The 15,200-nt window shown below is 37.5% G+C and overlaps 1 protein-coding gene and 1 non-coding gene across 9 annotated transcripts in view; one reads left to right on the forward strand and one right to left on the reverse strand.

Moving 5' to 3' along the window:
• The window catches only part of Ptpn20 (protein tyrosine phosphatase non-receptor type 20), a 141,089-nt gene that overhangs the window by 80,894 nt on the left and 44,995 nt on the right, over positions 1-15,200 (reverse strand). For all 8 annotated transcript variants that reach the window (XM_074079360.1, XM_074079363.1, XM_074079359.1 and 5 more), the window contains one exon: positions 14,566-14,660. In XM_074079360.1, the coding sequence (XP_073935461.1) occupies positions 14,566-14,660 (95 nt within the window). The remainder of the gene's footprint in view (positions 1-14,565; positions 14,661-15,200) is intronic.
• Positions 8,403-8,585, forward strand: LOC141425101 (U2 spliceosomal RNA). The gene has a single exon (XR_012450206.1). It is a non-coding gene; the product is annotated as a U2 spliceosomal RNA (small nuclear RNA).

The following is a 15,200-nucleotide window of genomic DNA, read 5'->3' on the forward strand; positions in this document are numbered from 1 at the left end:
CACAATGAAACCCTAAACAACTAATATATACTAATAAAAATGTTATATTAAAATAAAAGGAAATAGAAAATTTCAGAACATATCAAAACTCTTTTTAAATAGGCCAAGCCATAAAATTTAGCAAGAAAACAAAAACAAAAATTAATTTAAAAAGTACTCATTCTTAGAAAGGAAATAAATAAGGTTATATAAAGAATCTACATGGAAGATAGCGAATTGTTAACATCCTTAAATCCCAGTGGCGATAACTACCCCACAGAAGGAAGAACCTGGGGACCCCAAAGGACACCCAAAAGGTTCCACAACCAGCAAGAAGCAAGCTCTCCTTGAATCCATAAAGGAAAAAAAATAGCTGGCATGCTAGCACTACCAATCCCCACCCCTGAAGGCTGTTGGTTCCACCCCTCCTCACTCTGCAGTAAGTACCACTTCCTGGCACACAAAGAGGCTCTGAGCTCCACACTTCCCCTTGCTCCATAACCCACCATCCCATGCCCTGAAACACTAGGGAAATCCATGCCCTTGCACATCAGGCCACAGGGCACCCCATGCTCTGCAGGTGCCAGAAGGCACAGATCTGCTGGCTTTGTTCTCCTATACCCACAGCTGCTGCTCTGCTCTGTTCCTGGATGCCTATGCCCCTACACAAGCAGGTACTGCACCCCGCTGCACTGTGGTAATGGAAGGCACAAGCCTGCCATCTTTGTTGCTTCACAGGCACCAAGCAACTTGCTACTAAGGGCCAGGAAATCCACTGCCATATACAAGTAGACCCCAGGCTCCACACTTTGCTATTCTGCAGGTGCCAGGAGACCTGCTTCCTTCCCCACAGTGCACAGAGGCCCAGCACTGCCCACTGTGCTAGACTGTGGGGAGAGTCCCCACTCTCCAGTCAAAGAGCAGGAACCCCAGCTCCTCCACGGAGCAGTAATCTGCTACACTGTGGGTTCCAGGTGGCCCACTTCCCTACAGTGCACAAAGTCCCAGTGCTTCCCAGCACATCTGTCCAAGAGAGAGTCCTATACCTCTGTCAATGAGTGGGAATCCCAGTTCCTCCAATGAGTGGAGGACCTATCATTTTGCTAGTGAGATTCTACCACTAACAAATTAAGCAGAAATGCAGCTAAAGATTGATGTAGAAAAATGGCAAGCTCAGTATTGTTTACAATAGTCTCAAGTTGGAAACAATTTGTATATCAAACAATAGAGCATTGGAGGCAAAGTGTATATTGATTCAAAATTTTCAGTGATATGGGATTATAAGAATACATAAGTATATGTGTATATTATAAATCCACTTTAAAAAAATTTTTTTTCTTTATTCATATATTTATATGTACATACATTGTTTGGTCCATTTCACACCCCTGTCCCTTGCCCCCTCACTATCCCCACAACCCCCCTCGCTTCCAGGCAGAACCTGTTCTTCCCTTTTCTCCAATTTTGTTGAAGAGAAGATATAAGCAATAATAAAAAAGACTAAGCATTTTTGCTAGTTAAGATAAGGACAGCTATACAGAGAGATTCCTAGCATTGCTTCCATGCACAAGTGTGTTACAATCCAGATTGATTCATCTCTACCTGACCTATTCAATAGTTCCCAATCACCTTCCCATATTGACCTCTGTCACTTTAAGGTTTCTGTATTAGCTCCTCTGCAGTGGGGGGACATCAAACACTTTCAAGTTTTGAATTTCCTACCTATCCCCATTCCTCCCGTATGTGCTCTCCCCTTAGCGTGTGACCCAAGACCAACAACATTGCTGCATTTGCCCTAGATCTAAAGTCCACATATGAGGGAGAACATACGATTTTTGGTCTTCTGAGCCTGGCTAACCTCGCTCAGGATGTTCTCCAGTTCCATCCATTTACTTGCGAATGATAAGATTTCATTCTTCTTCATGGCTGAGCAAAACTCCATTGTGTATAAATACCACATTTTCTTAATCCATTCATCAGTAGTGGGGCATCTTGGTTGTTTCCCTAAGTTGGCTATTAAGAATAGTGCTGCAATAAACGGGTGTGCAGGTGCCTCTGGAGTAACCTGAGTTGCATTACTTTGGGTATATCCCCAGGAGTAGGCTTGCTGGATCATATGGCAGATCTATCTTTAGATTTTTAAGAAGCCTCCATATATTTTTCCAGAGTGGCTGCACTAGCTTGCATTCCTAGCAGCAGCATACAAGAGATCCTTTTTCCCCACAGCCTTGCCAACACCTGTTGTTGGTGGTGTTTTTGATGACAGCTATTCTAACAGAGGTGAGGTGGAATCTTAAGTGTGGTTTTGATTTGCATTTCCTTTATGACTAGAGATGGTGAGCATTTTTCCATGTGTTTTTTGGCCATCTGAATTTCTTCTTTTGAGAAAGTTCTGTTTAGATCAGTTACCCATGTATTTATTGGTTCATTGATTTTGGGAGAGTTTAGTTTCTTAAGTTCCCTGATAATCTGGTTATCAGTCCTTTTTCTGGTCTATAGCTGGCAAACATTTTCTCCCACTCTGTGGATGGTCTCTTCAGTGTTAGAGACCATTTCTTTTGTTGTGCAGAAGCTTTTTAGTTTTATGAAGTCCCATTTGTCCATCCTTTCTCTTAGTTGCTGAGCTGCTGGGGTTCTATTGAGGAAGTCATTGCTTATACCTATTGTTTCCAGAGTATTCCCTGCTCTTTCCTGTACTAACTTCAGAGTTTTAGGTCTGATAGTAAGGTCCTTGATCCATTAAGAGTTGATACTAGTATAGGGTGATAAACATGGATCTAGTTTCAGTTTTTTGCAGTTCGATAACCACTTTTCCCAGCAACATTTGTTGAAGAGGCTGTCTTTTCTCTCTCTGTTTTTGGCATCTTTGTCAAAAATAAGGTGGGCATAGCTGTGTGGATTCATATTCAGGTCCTCTACTCTGTTCCTCTGGTCTTCATAGCTGTTTTTGTGCCAGTACTATGCTGTTTTTATTGCTATTGCTTTGTAATATAGTCTGAAGTTGGGTAATGTGAGACGTCCAGCATTGCTCTTTTTGCTGAGTATTGCCTTGACTATTTGCGGTCTCTTCTGTTTCAATCTCTGTGATAAATGTCATTGGAATTTTGATGGGAATTTCATTAAACATGTAGATTGCTTTTGGTAGTATAGCCATTTTTACTATGTTGATTCTACCAATCCATGAGCACGGGAAATCTTTGCACCTTCTGTAGTCCTCCTCGATCTCTTTCTTCAGGGGTTTGTAGTTCTCTTTGTAGAGGTCATTCACATCCTTTGTTAAGTTTACTCCTAGGTACTTGATTTTTTTTGAGGCTATTGTAAATAGAATTTTTTCCATATATTCTTTCTCAATTTGTTCATTACTGGTGTATAGAAAAGCTAATGATTTTTGTAAGTTGATTTTGTATCCTACCACCTTGCTGTAGCTGTTTATGGTGTCTAGGAGTTTTGGGGTAGTTTTTGGGTCTTTAAGATATATGATCATGTCATCTGCAAATAGGGATATTTGACAGTTTCTTTACCTATTTGTATTCTTTTTATTTCTTCTACTTGCCTAATTGCTCTGGCTAGGAATTCCAGTACTATGTTGAATAGGAGTGGGGATAGTGGGCACCCTTGTCTCATTCCTGATTTTAAGGGAAATTGTTTCAGTTTTTCTCCATTAAGTATGATGTTGGCTATAGGTTTGTCATATATAGACTTTATAATGTTGAGGTACTTTCCTTCTATTCCTAGTTTTCTTAGAGCTTTTGTCATGAAGTGGTGTTGGATCTTATCGAAGGCTTTTTCTGTATCTGTTGAGATGATCAAGTGCTTTCTGTCTTTGCTTCTATTAATGTGCTGTATTACATTTATAGATTTGCATATGTTGAACCACCCCTGAATCCCTGGAATGAAGCTGACTTGGTCATGGTGAATGATCTTTCTGATTCGGTTTGCCATTATTTTATCGAAGATTTTTGCATTGATTTTCATTAAGGAGATTGGCCTATAGTTCTCTTTTTTGGATGTGTCTTTGTCTGGTTCTGGGATGAGTGTGATACTGGCTTCATAAAATGAGTTAAGCAGTGTTCCTTCCCTTTCTATTTTGTGTAAAAGTTTAAGGAGAGTTGGTATTAGTTTTTCTTTGAAGGTTTGATAGAATTCAGCAGTACATCCATCAGTTCCTGGACTTTTCTTTTTCAGGAGACTCTTTACTGCTGCTTCAATTTCATTTCAAGTTATAGATCTATTTAGGTGGTTAATATCCTCTGGTTCAATTTTAGATGGTCATGAGTATCTAGAAATTTGTTCATTTCTTCAAGATTTTCAAATTTATTGGAATATAGGTTCTTGAAGTAGTCTCTGATGGTTGCATATCAATATTGTTTGCATATTTTTTACTGTTGTTTTTGTTCTTGAGTTCTAGTTTTAATGCATTGTGATCAGCTAGAATGCATGGGATTATTTCTATTTTCTTATATTTGCTGAGGCTTGATTTGTTCCGTAAGATATGATCAATTTTGGAGAGGGTCCATGGGCTGCTGAGAAGAATGTATATTGTGCAGAAGTTGGATAAAATATTCTGTAGACATCGGCTAGGTCCATTTGATCTACCGTGTGATTTAGTTCTAGAGTTTCTTTATTGATTTTGTTTGGATGACCTAACTATTGGTGATAGGGGTTATTAAGATCTCCCACTACCACTGTGTGGGAGTCTATATATACTTTTAGGTCTTTCAAAGTATGTTTGATGAAATTGGGTGCACTAATGTTGGGTGCATATAGGTTGATAATTGTTATTTCCTTTTGGTGTACTTCACCTTTTATTAGTATGGAGTGTCCTTCTTTATCTTGTTTGATCAATTTAAGTTTGAAGTCTACTTTGTCCAAGATAAGCATTGCTATTCCTGCCTGTTTTGGGGGGCCATTGGCTTGATAAATCTTCTTCTAGCCTTTCACCCTAAGCCAGTGCTTGTTTCTGTTGATGAGATAGGTCTCCTGTAAACAACAGATTATTGGATCTTCCTTTTTAATCCAGTTTGCCAAACGGTGTCTTTTGTTGGGGGAGTTAAGTTCGTTAACATTCAGTGCTAGTATTGATAGGTATGTGGTGATTCCTGTCATTTAGTTGTCTTTGTTAAGGGTTTGATTGTATGCAGCTGAATCAATGTTACTCTCTGATTCCGTGTATTTTCTTCTCCTATGGTTTGATACTGCCTATCCTTTCATGGTTTTGTTTGCTTTCATTTTCTGTGTGCATAATTCCTTGAAGAATCTTTTGTAGTGGTGGCTTGGTGTTCATATATTGTTTTAGTTTCTGCTTATCATGGAAGACTTTAATTGCTCCATCTATTTTGAATGATAGTTTTGCTGAAAGGAGTATCCTAGGGTTGAAGTTATTTTCATTCAGTTCCCAGAATACCTCACTCCATGCTTTTCTTGCTTTTAATGTTTCCATTGAGAAATCTGCTGTGATTTTGATGGGTTTACCTTTGGATGTTATTTTTTTTCTCTCTTACAGCCTTCAATATTCTTTCTCTATTCTCTGTGCTTATTGTTTTAATGATAATATGTCATAGGGTAGTTCTATTTTGGTCAAGTATGTTTGGTGTCCTGGAGGCTTCCTGTACCTGAATGGGCATAGCTTTCTCTAGATTTGGGAAATTTCTGTTTTTATTTTGTTGAATATATTATGAATTCCTTTTGCTTGCATCTCTTCTCCTTCTTCAATGACCATGATTCTCAGGTTTGGTCTTTTGATGGAGTCAGGGAGTTCTTGCATATTCCTTTTGCAGGTCTTGAGTTGTCTGAGTAATAGTTCTTCAGTTTTTCCTTTAATTTCCATTTCATCTTCAAGTTCTGAGATTCTGTCTTCCAATTGTTCTAGTCTGCTGGAGTAGCCTTCCATTGTGTTTTGTATTTCTATTTCATTCTTTTTTCTGAGGTTTTCCATATGAGTCACTTCTTGTTTAATATTGTCAATTTTCAGCTTTAATTCATTTATCTCTCTATTTATAGTGTTCTCTGTTTCACTTTGGTGTTTATTTAGGGCTCCTATGAGTTCATTTATTTGTTTCTGTGTCTTCTCATATTCTTTATTTTTGGTGTCTTGGAATTTCTTGAGTGCCTCTCATACATCTTGGTTGACCATGTCTAGTAACATCTCTATGAAATTCTCAGTGATTTCTTGCAGGATTTCTTCTTTCAGTGTGTTCTTGTGAGGTTCCTTAGTGTAGTTTATCTTTGTTTTGCTGGAGTCTGGAACTTAGTATCCATTTTCTTCATTTCCCTCTGAATCCTGGATTAAATTATTCTGGGGGGAAGAATGGTTTCCATACCTTTTCATCTTCCCATCGCTCCACTTGGTACTGTGTAACTATGTTCTTGATAGGCTATTGGTGGTTTCAGTCATCTGTTTTCTTTCCCTTGGTTTAATTTTGTTTTGTGGGAGGGTTGGGGATTAGGTTAGTGTATGTATGCTATTTCTGTCCCTGGTCTGTGTGTTGTTTAGTATTAGCTAACTCACAATAGTAAAACTAACAAAACAAAATAAAACAAAACAAAAAAACAAATAAAAATAAAAACCAAAGAAATCAACAGGGGGAGATGGACAAACACATACAAACAAACAGGAAACAAAACAAGTAAACAAACACACAAAAAAATTTCAGATTCAGGAACAATGGAGCTTCATTCTTAGTAGTCCGGTGTTACTCCTTCAGCATCCAGTCCTGGTGTTGGTATTTAAGCAGAGGCTTTATCTTAGTCTCACCAGGTGGTTGTGGAGTCTCGCCAGGTTTTTTTTTTTTCTGTCTTTCAGTGGCAGCTGCTTAGTCAGCTCCTCCCTCAGTGAGGTGTGGCAGTTTCAGTTTGTATATTGTCCTCAGATTCCAAAGAACAGCTCTGTAGCCCACCATCCATCCTGCTTTGGAGCTGGGTTGAGATTCACTGTATTGGTTTACTGGGGGCTTGTTTCTTGGCCTCGCCCCTTTCTCTGGAGCAAGGTCAAAGATCCATCAACCAGCTCCCTACTGTCAGTGTATTATAATGGTTTGATGATTGTTTTTCAATTCTGCAGCATCATTTGACTTTGGATGTTGCTCACTGGCTCAGGACATGAGTTTTGTGGACTGCTATCTGCCCTATTTCAGGCAGCAGCTTATCACCCGCCCCGCTGTCAGCCCTTCTGCCTTTCCAGTCTTTGTTTACTGAAAGTTTGTGCAGATATCAGCTTCTTGCCCTCCCCTCTTCTCCAGTGCACTTACAGCACCCCACCCCCTCTGCTACATGTTCCTTTTCAGTTCCTTGTTTATTACTCTTTTTTTTTCCCATGGGGCAGGGGTCAGTCTGTCCAGAGGGCTATGCTGGTTTATCCCAGGGAATACCGTGTGCTGCCTGGTGCACACCTGTTGGTCTGCTGGCTGTCTCCCAAGCAGGTTTGAAGCCAGCATCTGGCAGCATGTGAACCCTCCTGTTTTCTCAGTGTTAATGTGACATGGAGAAGCTCTGTAAGGGCTAGGGGTTCAGGGTGTCGAAGTTTTGATTCTTCTTTGTGCTTTTTTTCTGTCAAGTGTGGCTCCAGCGTCTCAGCAAGATTTTTGATTTTCGGAGCTCATGCTGTTTCTGCAGACAAGTCATCATCTTGGATCCTCTTAGTTCCATTTTCAGCATTTCAGTCTTTAACATTAAACCACTTCTTCTCCCCATTTCTATCACCCTTCCCAACTCATACTTTCCATCCAACATCAACCACAACCTCTCCCTAGCTCTTAACTTCCCCTTTTACTGTTCACTCACTCACAATCCTTCTTGACTACCAATACTATTAGTGGTTAATCTGAATCCCAGATAAATCTTGCAGTTTTGTTGTGTCCATATCTGTCTGTCTGTCTGTCCAACTTTCTCTAGTTATCCTCTTTTCTCACCCATTACTCTTGTAATCATCACCTTCTAATACTCAAGCTACCATTCCTTCCTGTTACATAAACTTCTTACCTCATATAACCCACTAGACCTTTCCCTCTATCTCCTTCCCATCACAACCCCTAACACATACATCCTTTCTCTAATAGACAGCAAAGACACCATAACAGTAGCAATGATCTTCACGAGAGATTACGCTAACTTCAAGGTTGTAGTTTAACAATTGTAGAGCTAAACAGCTAACTCTCCCTACCCTAAGTGCAACAGGGGGTAGAATCCAGCACCCTAAGAATAAAAACTAGAAGAGAATATTACCAAGCCTCTACCACACCATCTAGAGACAAGAAAACATATTCAGACCATAACCACTGTCCAGTCCTACACAATTCTTCATAAAATCCCAACTACAAGGGCACAAGGGATTAGAACTCCAAACCAAAAACAATTCCAGATGTGTACATCTCAACTCAGAAACATGAAACAGGAAGACAGTAGCTCTCCCTCAAAAGCCAACACTAATCGCTTCTCAGTCTTTTGGCTAAGATCAAGTGTAGTATCTGTTCTTACCTGTTTAATATCTGATACGTCCTCTATCCAAGGACAACATATTAAATGGGTTTTTGGAGCAGGGAAATGAAATAGGAGCTTGCTCCGTCCACTCCAGTCTGACCTGCAATACCTCCAGGAATAGTACATTCCTTCTTAAAATTACAGTTACTAATGCAGAGCACCAATGACTCATGCCTGTAATCTTAGCTACTCAAGAGGCAGAGATCAGGAGGATTACAGTTCAAAGCCAGCCCAGGCAATTAGTTCATGAGACCCTATCTCGAAAAAACCTATCACAAAAAAAAGGGGTTGGTAGCATGGCCCCAGAACAGCCAACTCCACCACTAAGGATTTAAACTGTGAAGAGGAAAAAATATTAAACATTGAATTCCAAAAATAATAGTAAGAATGATTAATGAGCTCAAAGAAGAGACACAAGAGTTAGTGCCTGATCTCAAAGAAGATATGAATAAACAACTAAATGAGAATAAAGAGAATACAAACAAACAGATGAATAAAATTAAGAAAACTATGCAGTATATGAAAAAGAAAATCAATGAAGATATGGAAATCCTGAAAAAGATCAATCTGAAATAAACAGCTCAATATCCCAAATAAAAATCTCAATTGAAAGCTTGGCAAACAGTGGAATAAGTTGAAAACAGAGTGTCAGTAACACAAGAGAAAATACAGGAATTAGATCAAACAGTAAAAGATCACAAAAAAATGCTAAGAAAACATGAATGGAACATGCAAGACACCTGGGACATCATACAAAGACCAAACCTACACATCATGGATACAGAAGAAGAGATACAAACTAAAGGCACTGACACCTACTCAAAAAAATAGTAATTGAAAACTTCCCTAACCTCAAGAACAAGAGTCATCCAGGTGCAAGAAGCTTACAGAACACCAAACCGTCAGAACCAAAAAAGAAACATCCCCAGACATATCATAATCAAAACACTCAACAAACAGAACAAAGAAAGAATACTGAAAGCTGCAAAAGAGAAAAAACAAGGCACATATAAAGGCAAACTCATCAGCATAACAGCAGATTTCTCAACACAAACTCTAAATGCAAGAAGGTCATGGAAAGATATATTTCAGACCCTGAAAGAAAATAACTGTCAACCTAGGCTAGCCTATTCAGCAAAACTATCCTTCCGAATTGAAGGATATTTCCTTCCACAACAAGGAAAAACTAAAAGAATACACAACTATCAAGCCAGCACTGCAGAAAATACTGAAAGGACTCTTACACATAGAAGAAGAAACTAGAGTGAGACAGGAAGACTCAAGAAAAAATAAACCCTTTTGACCAAGCAGACCAGTAAACAAGGAATAGATAAAAAGTAAATAACGAGAATAAAATGACTAGAAACCTCTCAATACTGACACTGAATGTAAATGGACTCAATCCCCCAATCAAAAGACACAGAATAGCAAACTGAGTTAAAAACAAGACCCAACCATATATTGCTGACAAGAGACTCATCTCACTGAAAAACAAAATAAACACTGAATTAGAGTCAAAGGACGGAAAAAGGTTTTCCAAGAAAATGGATTCCATAAACAGTAGCTATACTCATATCTGACAAAGTAGACTTTAGACTAAAATCAGTCAGAAGAGACAATAAAAGACATTTCATATTAATTAAAGGAACAAAAATTCATCAAGAGGAAATATCAATTCTTAACATATATGTACTAAACATAGGGGCACCCATCAACATTAAAAAAAAAAAACTCTAATGGACCTAAGAGCACAGATAGACTCTAACACAGTGATAACTGGAGATCTGAATACCCTACTATCACTAATAGATAGGTCATCCAGGCAAAAGATCAACAAAGAAACTTCAGAATTAATTCACACATTAGATCAAATGGACATAATAGACATCTACAGAGTATTTTACCCAACAACCATGCAATACACATTTCTGCAGCTCATATGAAAATAGATCATATTTTAGTACACAAAGCAAGTCTCAACAAAGTTAAGAAAATTGAAATAACCTCCTTTACCATATCAGATCACAATGGAATAAAACTAGACCTCAACAACAAAAGAAACCACAGAAAATATTCAAACACATGAAGGATAAACAACACACTGCTGAATGACCAGTGGGTGACCAAAGAAATAAGGGAAGAAATCAAAAAGTTCCTAGAATCTAATAAAAATGAAAATCTGTAGGACACAGCAAAGGTCATGCTAAGGGGAAAGTTTATAGCCATAAGTGCTTACAGTAAAAAAACAGAGACTTCATGAATAAACAACCTAATGATGCACCTTAAGTTTCTAGAAAAACAAGAACAAACCAAACCCAAAACCAGCAGGCAGAGAGAAATAATAAAGATCAGGGATGAGATTGAAACCAAAAAAAAAAAAAAAAAAAGGCTATACAAAGAATCAATGAAACAAAAAGTTGGTTCTTTGAAAAGATTAACAAGATTGACAAACCCTTAGCCAACACGGCAAAACAGAGGAGGGAAAAGACCCAAGTTAATAAAATCTGAGGTGAAAAACGGGACATAACCACAAATACAAACAAAATCCTGGATATCATTACAGAGTACTTTGAAAACTTATATTCAAGTAAACTACAAAATCTACATGAAATGGATAAATTTCTAGATGCATATAACTAACCAAAATTGAACCAAGAAGATATTAACCACATAAATAGAACTATTAAAAACAATGAATTTGAAAGAGTAATAAAGATTCTCCCTACAAAGAAGAGCCCAGGACCTGATGGATTCACAGCCCAATTTTACCAAACCTTTAAAGAAGAACTAACACTAATACTCCTCAAAATATTCCAGGAACTAGAAAGGGAAGGAACACTACCAAACTCATTCTATGAAGCCAGAATTACACTCATTCCAAAACCCAATAAAGATACAACAAAAAAACAATCATAGACCAGTATCTTTAATGAATATAGCCATAAAGATTCTCAACAAAATATTAGCAAACAGAATTCAACAAAAAATCAAAAAGATAATACAATGTGACCAAATCAGTTTCATTCCAGGGATGCAAGAATGGTTCAACATACATAAACCTTGCATATAAACAGAAGCAAGGACAAAAACCACATGATCCTCTTAATAAATGCAGAAACAGCCTTTGATAAAATTCAACACTCTTTCATGACAAAAGTTCAGAAAATATTAGAAGGAATATTCCTCAACATAATAAAGGGTATACATGACAAACCTATAGCCAACAATATACTAAATGGAGAACAACTGAAACCATTCCCACTGAAGTCAGGAACAAGACAGGGATGCTCACTATCCCCATTCCTATCCAATATAATTTTGGAATTCTAGCCAGAGCAATAAGACAAGAGTAAGAAATCAAAGGGATTCAAATAGGGAAGGAAGAAGTTTATCCCTATTTGCAGATGACATGATCCTATACCTAAAAGACCCTAAAAACTCTACCAAAAAATATTAGAAATCATAAACTCTTTTGGCAAAGTATCAAGATACAAAAATAACATATAAAAATCAGTAGCCTTCCTATATACAACAATGAACAGACTGAGAAGTCAGGAAAACAATCCCATTTACAATAGCCTCAAAAACAATAAATTACCTTGCAATAAATTTCAATGAAAATATATACCACTGAAGAGAGAAATCAAAGAAGGCATCATAGATAGAAAGATCTCCCATGTTTGTGGATTGGTAGACTGAACATTATGAAAACAGCCATACAACCAAAAGCAATCTACATGTTCAACTCAATCCCTATCAAAATTCCAATGACATTCTTCACAGAGATAGAAAAGTCAATCCTAAAACACATACGAAAACACGAAAGACATCTAATAGCCAAAGCAATTCTGACCCAATGCAAGTCCAATGCTGGAAGTATCACAATACCTGACTTCAAACTACACTAAAAAGACTTTTACAATAAAAACAGCACAGTATTGCCACAAAGAGTCAGGAAGATCAATGGATTAGAATAAAAGACCCAGACATAAACCTACAACCAACAGCTCTTCAACAAAGGAGCCCAAAACACACAGTGGAGAAAAGATAGCCTCCCCCCATCCAGCACAACAATACAAGGAAAAGAAAAAGAAAAAGAAAAGATAGCCTCTTCAACAAATGTTGCTGGGAAAACTGGATATGCACATGTAGAAGACCGAAATTAGATCCCTGTCTTTCACCCTGTACCAAAATCAACTCAAAGTGGATCAAAGACTTCAATATAAGGCCTGAAATTTTGAAACAACTACAGGAAGTAGTAGTAAACACACTGGAACAGACAGGTATAGGGAACAAGTTCCGAAGCAGAACTCAAAAGGCTCAGCATCTAAGAGAAATAATGAACAAATGGGACTGCATAGCACTAAAGAACTTCTGCACAAAAAAGAAATAATTACTAAATTCAAGAGACAGTTCACAGAATGGGATAAAATCTTTGCCAACTATTCATCTGATAAGGACTAATACCCAGAATCTACAGGGAACTCAAAAAGCTGAACTCCCAAAGAATCAAAATCCCAATGAAGAAATGGGCACATTTCATATGTAGAACATGTTTGTAACAGCAGAACTACTCTATGGAACTTGGGGAAGGAGGGAAAGGTAAAGAGAATGATAGGACATCAGTAATACTGTAAAACATAACATCTGTGAAGGTAGAAGATATGGGGGTATTTATTGAAAGCTGTTGAAAAATGTGGGGGTAGGAAATAAAGGGGTAAGGAAAAGTAATGGAAGGGATTGAATGGATCAAAGTAAAATATATCCACAGCAGAGATACACTGAGAAACCTCTTTGAACATCAACTTAAATATTAGTAATGAAAAATAGTACTGTAAAATAGGTACAGTGTGTGGGGGGGAGTACTAGTGGAAGAGAGCATGGTGAATGAAGAATTAAGGTGAGGGTATATGGTTGATGAACTTCATATACTTACATAAAATAGAACAAAGAAACCTCTTACAATTGCTTTAAGAGGGGCAGGGAGGGGGTTGAGGGAAAGGGATGATTGGGGCGGGAGGGTGATCTAACAAATGTACAATATAAGCCTAATCAGAATTGTTACTACAAATCCGCCCTATAGAATGAATATATCCTATATCCTAATAAAAAAATGTATAGTATAAAAACAGAATCTACTTGGGATATTCTGTAAAGCTACTCACTTTCAATTATCTCTATTCAAATAGAAAATCATTCTGATCAAAGAAAAGTATCAATAGTGGGCTAAGAGCCCAACACTGCACTAAAAGTAGAGAGTCCAAGCCAGACAAGGGATGGTGACCTTGATGTGGCCACTTTAACTATAATAGAAGAGCAGATTAAACACTACAGGAGACTACAACTAAGCTATAATGATGTTTTTAAAAAAACAGCACTCTTGCCAGCCTTTGGTGGAAGTGGCTGTTGAATCAGGGAAATGTAAGAAGCAATCCTTGCTCTCGGTACTGATTTCTATCTCTATTACTACTGGAATTTACAGGAAGTAAAAACAAGGATAGCATCACTGTAGAAGTCCCAAAGCTCCTGTTAACTGCATTTTTGGATAACAAAAATGCAGCTAGGCATGGTGGCACATATCTGTAATGTAACCCCAGAGACAGAAACAGAGAGAGAGAGAGAGAGAGAGAGATCCACATGATGAAACTGCACTGCATTGCTCTTTCTTGCATCTTAATCCTGGCAGTATCTCCACAAGGAAGGTACTGTGTTGAGGACAGAGGCCTTGCCAGATTTTACACAGCCCTCTGTCTTCCATAATTTGAAGACATGGTGCTATGCTGTCTCTATCAATGAAAAGTTTCATTGTTTTCATATATGGGTGCTTCATATTTCACATGAATTTTACTTTTGTACCTTTATTAATAACATAAAATGTCAAAATAAGTAAAATTTCCAGAGTAGCACTAAAAGGAATTTTCTTTAGAACTGCAAAAAATTCCACTCTTACAAATCCCTACTTTGATCATCTTCAATATCAGAACAACAAAACTGAAAAATTATTGTGGTGAGGAAAAATAAAACAACAAAACACCTATTCCCCAGAGAGCTAAGTCAGTGACCTAATTAGCCGCCGTCAATTAGCAGAAAGCTTTCTCCTTTTGGCTTTACCTGTTTTATAGATGTCTTTTTCTTACTTGATGAAGGCAAAGTCTTTAGGAAATTTAGGTCTTCTGAATCAGAATCATCTCTTTTATCATCTTTTCCTGAACAAAGAGAAGGAAAGAATTCATCAAATGGAAAGCACTACACAGATGTCTCATTGAGAAAAGCCAAGCTATGTAAGAATTTTCACCTCATCTTTGACTCCTACCTTAATCTTTTTCTCCCTGCTTCGAAAAAACAGCAAAGAGGATTCTTAGGATTATCCTCAAGAAATTTATGTGTCAGCAGTTCATTTGCTCCTAATTGCCATTTTACTCAAGAAGGTACTCTTCAGGTAAATTTTAAACATCTATAACCTATACAACCTATGCATTGGGATCTACAGAATATAATTTTTCTGCTTCAGAATCTTTCTTGTTTAAACAATAGTATATTATTAAACAGACTTACTTTAACTTCTTGTATCATTTATAATTCATAAAGTAGTCATCAATCTCTTTAGACTTTAGGCTTCACTGAAGAAGATAACATGAATCATCCCAAGAAAAGTCACTGTTGGGTTTATTATATGATTATTGCTACTTAGTTAATTTCACTGCATAGAAACTTTCAGATAATCAAGTCAAGGAGAAAAAATTTTC

This window comes from Castor canadensis, chromosome 7 (genome assembly GCF_047511655.1).
Source record: "Castor canadensis chromosome 7, mCasCan1.hap1v2, whole genome shotgun sequence".
NCBI lineage: Eukaryota > Metazoa > Chordata > Mammalia > Rodentia > Castoridae > Castor > Castor canadensis.